We start from the raw sequence: 10,657 nt of genomic DNA, 5'->3' as shown, positions 1-10,657 counted from the left end.
AGGTAAGCAAAGGCACAAGATGCCTAAGGTAAGGCACTGACATGATATCATGTTTATAGTACTTTCCATAGATACCTTTTTTTGTTTTGTTTTGTTTTGTTTTTTTTTTGGTAAGAATCACCAATAAAACATTACCAAAGGTAAATATACAGGGCAGTAAGATCAGCGTTCTGAACTAGCAAGGTGGGTTAATTTGACAAAATGTAAGGAGAGAGGCTGTAGCCTCATCTAGAGTAGGATGGGGTTATGGTGAGGAAGTGAACTTATTGCCACAATTATCCAATTCTCTACAGCAGCTTCTTGTGCTGTTGTCCAGAGAAAGATCACCACTCACACCTGCCTGAGGTCACAGAGCAAGGAAGGGGCCAGGCAAATGGATGCTGCCTTTATAATTGCCCCAGGAGATGATTCCTTTTTCAACCAAAATGCATGTCTGGTGTCTGAATTTATGTCTGTTTTTGTCCTTGCCTGAACACAGATTATTTAGAAAAAGTTGAAAGAGCTTATCCTGTTGTGTAGGACTCTGTGATTGTGCCAACACATGTTGAATAGAAACATATGGGAAAGTGAAAGGAACATGTGGGAAAGCATTCAATCCATAATACAGAATTATGGTGGGAAGCATTTAAAAGACACAGCAAAAAGGCATGCAATTTTATAGGTGATTAGAAAATCAATTCTGAGAAATGAGATAAAGTTATGGTTCAATTAGGTGCTGAAAGCCTCTAGAGTACAAGAGGCAGGGGCCTCCTATATGCCTAAGGAGATAAAACCCACTACAAACTTGGAGCCATGCTTTGATGATTAACATGAAGTCTCTTAACCCATATTAACATCCACAAATAAATGACATCACTTTTGGAAGTGGTCAGCATACATAGCAGCTGTTGAAATGCATTCAGATACCATAGTGACAAGCACAGTACAGGAAACAAAACTAGCTGGAGCCATGAAAGTGAGAACCGAGGTGAACCCTTGATATTTCTCCCTTGGCAACACTCCCTTTGAATTTTATGGGTTTCACCTCAGCCCCTTATGTAAAGTAGCCCTTTGCTGGATCTGTCTGACAGCTGCATAGCCTGGCCCTCCAAGACCCCTGCCTCTCGTACTGAGGTACAGTGGCTGCATGAGGCTCCCTGCAGCCTTCACACGTCAGAACTCCAAGCGCTGACCCCGCATCAGGTGAGTTGATCAGACTGAAGCACTCCTGCAGGCAAGCTGCGATTACAGCCCCATTTTTCCAGCCCCTGGCATCCTGCTGATGCTAGCCAACAGTTCAGCTGAATGCAGGGAACCAATGGCCTTGAACACCCCCAGTGGTCCCATAGGGAGTGATTTAGGAACAGATACTTCTGCAAAGAGAGAGGATGCGTAAGCTGGGTAAAAAGAGGCTCATGCTCCCTTGTAATGAATTCTTCTGAGCAGTGGTGAATCTGATCTTTTCTAGGAATAAAAGATGGAAGTTTCAGGCTGTTTGTTTCTGCTTGTAACTGAGGATATCTGCACAGGACACCTCCTGCAGCAGTTCTCCCAACATTCTGAAGGCTCACAGCACTTCAGGAGAAGGCATGTGAAGCACTGAGTTCACCACTGATTAAGGCATTTCCACTTCAACAAAAAAATAAATGAATAGAAAAATCCTTGGCAGCCAACCAAAACCTCAACATCATGGGCCCCATGCCTTACGAAAGCCTGGAGGAGGCGGAGAGAAAGGCAGGGGCTGGCTGTACCAGGTTTTTTTAAGTGCCTGGGAGTGGCAATGGGCATGCAGAACCAGGAGGCGACCAAGGGAAACAAGTGGGGACAGGATGGCAGTGCCTTGCATGGAGCTGAACAATAAGATGAAGATGCCCATCCTGGGGCTGGGCACCTGGCAGGTAGTGGTGCTGTGGTTCTTGTGGATGCTGCAGGGAGGAGAAGGTAGGGGAGTTGGGGGGGAGGGGAGGGGGCAGAGTAGGGTTGGAGTGACAAAATATAAAAAAACAGGTTTTGGAGGGCTGCCTCACTGGCGTAACTGGACAGATGGACTGTCAGGCAGCAGGCATGGGGCAAAAGGGGGGAAAGTGAAGAAAGATGGCAAAAAAAGTAAAATGAGAGTAAGAGGAGAAAGTCCAAATAAAAGGCAGAAGCTGGGAGGGGAAAAAATCTGGACTGCAAAAGGCTTCCTGTCCCAGTGCTGGCTGCTGTGTATGGGGCTGCAAGTGACAAAATTCCTTGAGTCACACTGGAGGGAAATGATACTGTGTTAGCCTACTAGAAAGGGCAGGGTCAAAATCGTAGAACCAGAGACTCCTAGGGGCTGGAAGGGACCTCTGCAGATCACGTTCAATCCATCTGCTAATGTCTGGCAGAAATTAACTTCTTTCTGTTCCACTCCCAGTGCTGCAGTCCTTTCCCTACAAAGAGGATAAGTTAAAATTCAGTTTAAATGCTGGTGACAGGGAGCAGCAGATGTACAGGGAGACTTCGGGGGGCTGTCACAGTGGGTGCTGGCCAGTGGCAAAGGGAGGGTTCATGGTATGATTGTGCTTGCTTTCAGGCTCCTCCAGGGAAGGTGGAAGAAGTGGTGAAACACGCTATCGATGCTGGCTACCGCCACATCGACTGTGCCTATTTCTACCAGAATGAGCATGAAATAGGGAATGCAATCAAGCACAAGATCAAGGAGGGGGCTGTGAAGCGGGAAGACCTCTTCATTGTCACTAAGGTATAACGATGCAGGAATGTTGCTGCATTTAAGTTTTCTCGCCGATAAACCTTTCTTTCATCTATAAAGTAACCTAAGGGCTTGTTCCCTTCTGCAGTGTTTATTTCATGCCTGTGGGCTATGAATTCAATTCTTTATTTCAATTTTGACTGAACTTTATTAGAAACTGGTGAAAACTTTGGAAAAATAGGATGGCTGTTGCCATCATCATAACAATTTCATTGCATCTACTGAGGGTTCATGTGTATGCTCTCTAGAAAGATCAGGAAAACAAGACAAATCAGATGTTTGAATTCACAGACACTGTACTACCTATTGGTGTGCAAGACATCTGAGAATTATATCGTGCAGAAAATGTAGGTCTGAGAGTGAACAGAAGTATATAGTATATAGTTATACTATGGAACTTAAACCTGAAGCAGTTTGTGTTTGTACTGTTATTCTTTATCTCATTCACTTGTCTCAGCAATGTTTACTACCACAAAATGAGAACACATCAACTAAAAAACTTCTGACTTCTGGGTTTTCTAGCAAAAAGCCGTAAAACACTGAGCATAGATAAGCTGTTCCACACACTCTTCATTTTTGTTAAAGAATAATTTTTAATTTGAATAATACTTGTAAGTTCTACTTAAACAACTTGAATTTTCATTTCAAAAGTAATCAAAAGTAAGGAAAAATCCTCACAGTGGCCAGATCAAAGGGACAGAAGGAGGGTAGCTATACGATGCTCATGAAATTTGGTTTGTAAAAAAATGAGTGTATATAAATAATCTGTAGCAGTAGAAATTTTGCTGTATCAGATACACTTTTTCATTTGGTTCTGAGAATCTCTTGATTGTCCATCTGATTGTCCATTTTCACTACTAACTTCTTTACTTGTGTTGTATTTGTCGTATCCTACCATTAAAATATTAGCATCCTTGTCTTCAGTGAGCACTCAGTGGGTGGGAAGGCTGTTGTCTTCCCTAACCAGCAAGGGAGAGGTTCTTGTCCTCTGATCTGGATGGTGAAAGTTGTAGAGTCACAGTTGAGCTTGATTTCTCCCCACAGTTGTGGAACACATTTCATGAGAAGTCCTTGGTAAGGGAAGGGTGCAAAAGGAGCCTTACTGCGCTGCAACTGGACTACATCGACCTGTACCTAATGCACTACCCTATGGGATTCAAGGTAGTCTTGCTCTACATTCCTCTTTTCTCCTTACCTGGGTGGAAATAGTTCATTCTCTCTATAATGCTGTGGCTTACTTCATTATACAGCTAGGATGTGCTACAGTTCATTTTGCTCCTCCCTAAGTCTGACAGAAGTATGATTTCAGTTAGTAACTAAGCAGTGATATGTTTGAAAGTGTGGGTCTGGCTGTCCATTTCTGTTAGAGTGAGATAATTGTGGTTGGAAGCCCTGCTAATAACCTCTCTAAGTCTTCAGGGAAATTGTAACCAGTCCATGAGGGTGCAGTTCAGGATCATGAACTTCTACTGGGCCAGATCTGTGTGAAATCTCAGCTAGAGGTGTTGGCTTGAATTGGAGTAACCAACCATGAAAAAACACACATAACGCAGAAAGAACGTGTTTCTTTTTCACCCAGTCTGCACCAGTGTAAAATAAATAGAAACTCTAGAATAAAGGTAGAGGTGGGGCTGTTCCCTTCACAACAGACCTGCTTAAGCCATTAAGATGTTTACTGCTAATTCCTGTCTCTTTGTAATGATGAATTTGTAGAAGCATGGCACTCATCCAAGAGAATACTGATGAATGTGAATCATTTTTAGTTACGTGATATGTTTAAATAAACTGCTAACTTCTGATCTGTAATTCCAGTCACAAATCTAGCATATGGTCGAAAATTCAACTCAAGTATCTGTGACTTCTGCCTTGAAATTATAGGCTGGTGAAGAACTGTTGCCTGAAGATGACAAGGGTATGATTATTCCTAGTGACACAGATTTTCTGGACACATGGGAGGTAAGTTAATGTTTGGTCTTCTGTGTGGGTGTCTAAATTAAATGCAGCAGAGATGTGCATGCATAATGAAAGTAAGGAATAGGTTTGGGCACAGAGGGTAGTCACACAGTATTATATTTTATAACCAGAACTGCTACTTCCTCTTCTTGTTTTGAGTAGCCAGAAGGAGATGTCTTTCCTATAAATAAAGAGGACAAACCTAACAGCACTATGGATGCTATCACTGAAATAATATTTAAATATGCACAACAGTGGAGCTGAGGTATAGATTAATACAGGTGTGGCTGTTAATTTACTGTGAGTTTCATACAGATAAGAATTCTTGCACTTTGCAGCAAAGGGCATCAGCATCCTTCAATTCTACTTTCCTTGTGGACTGAGAGGATTCAGGATCTGCTCCTGCTACCTCTAACAGTGATGCTGTGGCTCTGGGAATTCAGTTTTTCTCTGCAACAGTAGAGTACAATTTCAAGAAAGTATGTTGTAACCAGCTTACAGCTAACATAGATTCTCAGAGTAGACTCTCGGAGCCTAAGCAAAATATATGTACCCTGTTAAAAGGTTGACCAACTCATTCTTATGCTACTCTCCCGTCAGCAATATGATATAAAGTACTCAGATAACACAAGACACAAAGACTTTCAATTTTTAAATTGAATGTACCATTTTTAAATCTATTATGAGTTGCTTGCTGGTTTCTCAGTAGCTTTAGTGAAATACAGTATCATGGTTGACAGTTAATACCACCTCACAAGTAAACAATTGTTGTCCTCCTCTTTAGGCCATGGAAGAGCTGGTGGACTGCGGCAAGGTAAAAGCCATTGGAATCTCAAACTTTAACCATGAACAGATTGAGAGAATCTTAAACAAGCCAGGATTGAAATACAAACCTGTAGTTAACCAGGTAAGACTTTGATTTTTATTCCTAAATATATTCAAGCTACATTTCAGCACTTAAGCCTGTTTTCTGCCATGACTTTTTAATGGTTTGGTGCCATGGAAAGATGTCACAAAGCAGTGAGGTACCTTTCATTGTCTAGAAGATCCTCCAGGTCAGTGCTGCCTGAAATACACAGAGCTTCACTACAAGTGAATTTTACACCAGTGCTAATGGTTTTTACCTCACAGAAGTCTTGAAAGAAAGGATTTTTGTTTTTTGGTAGACTTGCATGTGTGTAATGCTGTGGACATTTGAGAATAATACCATCTAAAACATGAACAGTTTGGCTTATTCATACCACAGTAATAGGAAACAGATGAGACTATTTCGTTCTTAAACATCAAAAAACAGTGAAAATATCTCTGGCCTTGTGTAAGTCCTTGCAATTTTCTGCTGTGTGTCCCCTTTCACACTCCCAAGTACCACTCACATCACAGCGCAAGTTGTCACAGGCCCACTTGTGCCAGCTCAGGGATAACCAGCCAGATCTCCAGTGCAAGCTACTGCACAAGTGTGGCAATGTACAGGAATGCCTTAGCACATTCACTGAATTTATTTATTTTTCAAAATAAAAGAAAACACCAGAATTAATTATAAGAAGCAGGCTTGAAGCAAACATTCATATCATGTTCACAGATTCAACAAACTCCTTTTTTATGTGGAAAAATATTCAAGCAGTACTGTGCAAATACGTTGTTTTTAAAGCACTGGCTTCACACTGAGGAAAATAGAAAAGCTTATGCACCTGTAAAATATTATTAAACTTTATATAATGCTTCTGTAAGAAGGGATAAGCAAGAACATCCTGGCTTTGTGATTGAGTAGGAATTTCAGGAGCCAAGGAACATACTGCAGCAACATTCTGAAGGTCAGAGAACCCACAGCAAAGCAGCAATGTGTGCTTGTTTGTGTATTCTGCACATCATCTAGAAAATATCCAGAAAGGCTACGCTAAGGAAGCTCATGCCCCCAGGCTTCTTTGGGAATCAGGCAGACTCCCTGAGGAGAGAGTGGATGGCTCAGAGCAGGCTCAGGTGGCTCAGGATGGCTCAGGTGTTCTGAGCTGTCCCTCTGGAGATGCAGCACTGTTCTCCTGATTAGTTCAAGAAGACTGATTTGCCTAATTTTTTTACACATTGCTGTGATGTGAATGACTTTTTTAAAAGATCATTTTAATAGTAAACCTGGGAGTGTTTTCACATTATCTGTGACTCAAGAGGAGTTAAAATGTTACTCCGTGCCAACCACCATGTTGCTGTGCTTGCAGATCGAGTGCCATCCATACCTGACCCAGGAGAAGCTGATCAAGTACTGTCACTCTAAAGGAATTGCTGTGACTGCATACAGCCCCCTGGGCTCTCCTAATCGGCCATGGTAAGAAAGCATGGCAGCCTCTCCACACAAAAGGCTGCCACTTGTAATTAGAATTTTTGCAGCAAAATATGTAAATGATGCAGCTACAATGAGAAAACTGCTGTTGCTTTGTTGCAAATCCTTTCTTCCTGCAGAGATGCTAATACATCTCCATCTTCAGTATCCTGTCTTGTGTTTTTAATAGGGCCAAACCAGGGGAACCTATGCTGCTGGAGGATCCTAAGATTAAAGAGATTGCAGCAAGATATCATAAAACCCCTGCCCAGGTAAGAGGTGTTGACAGAGCAAACTGCTCATCTTCACAAAGAATCTTTGAAACTTGCTCATTTATGCAAGGTGATTTTTTTTTTTTTTCTTCTTTGCTTGTCCCACTAAAGAGATCTTGCCAATGGTGAACAGGAACTGCGCTTCAAACAAATCCATTATGTTCACAGGCAATCAACCATAGTCATATTTTAAGAAAGGCAGAGCAGGAAAAAAATGTATCCAACAGGCTACCAATGAGAGGGGAAAGTTTTAAATATATATATATGTATATATGTATATAATTTAAAGATTTGAAAAATCTTTGTGTAGGTGAGGTACTTATTTCTGAGCCAAAACAGTCTGCAGTATTGTGCTTATCTGGCCTGAGCACCCATGTAACACAAACCAGAAACAACATTGTTTTTTCTCTCCTCCACAACCCTAAAAGAAAGAAAAAATCTTGAGGAGCAAAGATGTAGAAACAGCGTAAGCCAGAAACAACTGATAATTTTCTCATTAGACCATAAATAAATGCTGGATCATCATAATTGGCCTGTGCAAAATTGCAGTCTTCCAAAAAGCAAACACGGGTGTAGAAAGAAGAATCTGTGAATAAAGGGGGGAAAGAAGTAGAGGGGGGGGGGACGGGGGAATAGGGAAAAAATACACAAAATGCATTAGAATTGCTTCCTTGGCAGCTCTGTATTCATAATACTTGTTCTTTTCTAGGTTCTGATCCGGTTCATTATCCAAAGGAACTTGGCTGTCATTCCCAAGTCTGACAAACAGCAGCGCATTAAGGAGAACATGCAGGTGAGGCTTCTGTTGGGATTACTACAACCACAGCCATAGCTCCTGAGTGTTTCTAGCACTTGGTCGGAGAGGCATTGGAAGGGGAGCACAGAAATGTAGAGATCAGGTCCTAGCACAACCTTACCAGGCAGAATTCTTTTTCTTGTTCCTGTCAAAAGAGAAATGGGTTAGAACAGGAAGGCTGGAGATCTTCAGTACTGGAAGTGGAATCCCAGTTTGGGTCTTACTTTCAGAGATCCTTATTAAACCCATTTTTCTGGGGCAAAAGGGAGGAACTGTAAACATTAGACCCAGTAATCATTTTGAGGCTGTGGTTCCTGTTGGTGGTGAGAATCAGCTGGATCTCAGATTGTATCTCTGTTACTTTCAGTTCATGCTGCAAAATTTGGACTCATTTCTTCTGCTAACCATGAGCAAAAATCCTTAGATGACATTTACTGTGAGATAATGATCTGCAGTTGGTACCCAGGAGTCCTTTGTAATAGCAGAAATATTTACTGCTCCAGTATTTGATGCATGGAGTAATCTACACTTAGCACCTAAATTCTCTGATGATGTATTACAGTGCAAATGGAAGTGGTGTTTGCATTCAATCACCTAGAACTATGAGACGTTGCTTCGAACAGCACTTCAGAGAAAAAGGACTAATTAGTAAACTGTTGTTTGGCTGCGAAATAAGATGATTTTTCAACTACTTCTAGTGTGCGTGCAGTATATTCCCAACTGAAGCTATAACAAATGAAAGAAGCACACAGTATCCAACTACTTATGAACCTAAATAAAAAGAGCATTTTCTTGTTTATTTTTTTTCCACGAGGTGTTTGACTTCGAGCTGTCTAAAAAGGAGATGGATGTCATCCTCACCTTTAACAGAAACTGGAGAGCGATTACAGTGCTGCAGTATGTTCCTTATTATCTTTATTATCCATCAGGCCTGTCTGTCTCTGTGTTTTCATACCCTGTATCTTGAAAGCATACATGACCAAAATGAGAAGTCTCTCATGTAAAACTCTAGAGGTCAGGTAACAAGACATATCCTGCAATGGACACCAGGAGGAAGAGTTTTCAGGGCCTTCCATTCAGTATCTTGTTGCATATGCTTGTTCTCAAGCCGTTATTACTACTAATGACAGCTACCAGCTGCAAGGCTTGCATATGTTAGCAGTGAAGAATGGAGACTACAGTAGGGAAATGCAGCTGAAGACACCTGGTTCAACACTTAAATAACCAAGTTCTTTCTCTTCTTAGGTCTGCGAATCACAAGGACTACCCATTCAGTGCAGAGTATTAACACCTGCAGTTTCAGCAACATCCACATCCTCCACCGCAAACCCTCTGGATTAGGGACTTCTAATAGCTTCTATATATATATAATACTTCTATAGCTGAGTCCTGATTTCTTCTTTTGTACTCAACAGCCATTGGGAGTGGTCACTTGTCCTTCTTTTTCAGGAGGACACCACTAGCTGGTGAAAGAACGCATCAATGGGAATGGGTCTTTTGTTGAGAGGTTTAGCAGAAATCTGGTTTTACTTCTTTTTTTTAACTCAACGTCTCATTTCTGTTTTTCCTTCTCCTGCTTAACTGAAAACATGTTTAGCAAATGAAGAAAACCCCCGTAAGTAACCAGAGTTTTTATGTTGTTTTCAGTGCGGTAAGCCTTACTGGCTCATGAGTGGTTGTTGAGGAATGCGGTGCTTATTTACTTTGCTTTTTATATAGTTGTGATTTTTACAGTATGAATAATTAATGCTTTAAAGTTTTATATGAATAAAGATTGAATAAAAGCAAACAAAAAAGAGAAGTCTGAATAACTTCATCAGTCTGACACTTAGATTTTTTTTCATGTAGTTAATTATAAAAACACGCCTGAAGTCTGGTTTTCAAATTTTAATACAGGAAGGAAAGGCTCCTATGGTTCCTGTCCCAGGAATTAATTTGGGACTTAGGTATCAAACAGGCTAGAGCTGTACCTAAAACGGACCCTCCTCTGAACAACCAGAAATCAACTTTTTGTACAATTTAAAGGTGTAAAAAGTGAAGACAGAAACATAGGCAGTGATAACTCACAAGAAAATAGACCCAGCAGATCACAGGTCCCGGAAATCTCAAACAAAATTAGATTTTTGCAGTTCTGCTGGTAACAGTCTATCCAAACAGGCTCTAGCTTTATCTAAGATAAATACAAAAAATATATATTTTATTTAAAAACACCAATGCAAGCATTGAAGTAGACTCAAAATCGCTTTAAATGTTTTCAGATAGATGATACTAGACCAAAGCAAAGGCTGAATTTAAAAGTCTGTTCTGTGGCATTCAGCACACTGACCACAGAAAGTCTGACTGGGATGCCAGGTGAGCAACAGTAAGGCATGAGTTAAGGTGCCAATTGGGTAGTGTCTCAAAAATCATCTCCTCACCATAGCATCAAAATACCAACACAACACGCAATGCCACGGACCCATCACAGGGATTTCTCTGCAGCAGATGCCATGGGGAGGTGGTTCTGGTTCAGGGGACAAGCCAGGAACCACTTGTACGACAATGTGTTCCTAAAAGCAAAAAATTTCCCAGCAACGAGGAAAAGCATTACTCCAGCCCAGGTTTGGAAG

General features: G+C 41.1%; 1 protein-coding gene across 1 annotated transcript; it reads left to right on the top strand.

Moving 5' to 3' along the window:
- The first annotated feature begins 1,768 nt into the window (after positions 1-1,768).
- Positions 1,769-9,840, top strand: LOC122189930 (aldo-keto reductase family 1 member B10-like). The gene is made up of 10 exons (XM_042889449.1): positions 1,769-1,877; positions 2,540-2,707; positions 3,761-3,877; positions 4,595-4,672; positions 5,454-5,576; positions 6,880-6,986; positions 7,171-7,252; positions 7,962-8,045; positions 8,863-8,945; positions 9,294-9,840. The coding sequence occupies exons 1-10, from the start codon at positions 1,809-1,811 to the stop codon at positions 9,334-9,336; spliced, it is 954 nt and encodes a 317-aa protein (XP_042745383.1). The 5' UTR covers positions 1,769-1,808; the 3' UTR covers positions 9,337-9,840.
- The last annotated feature ends 817 nt before the right edge of the window (positions 9,841-10,657 follow it).

Source organism: Lagopus leucura, unplaced genomic scaffold, assembly GCF_019238085.1.
Source record: "Lagopus leucura isolate 7727_CA_CO unplaced genomic scaffold, USGS_WTPT01 Super-Scaffold_100159, whole genome shotgun sequence".
Classification (NCBI taxonomy): Eukaryota; Metazoa; Chordata; class Aves; order Galliformes; family Phasianidae; genus Lagopus; species Lagopus leucura.
The sequence above is the reverse complement of the archived record's forward strand: the minus strand, read 5'-3'. Positions and strand labels throughout refer to the sequence as shown.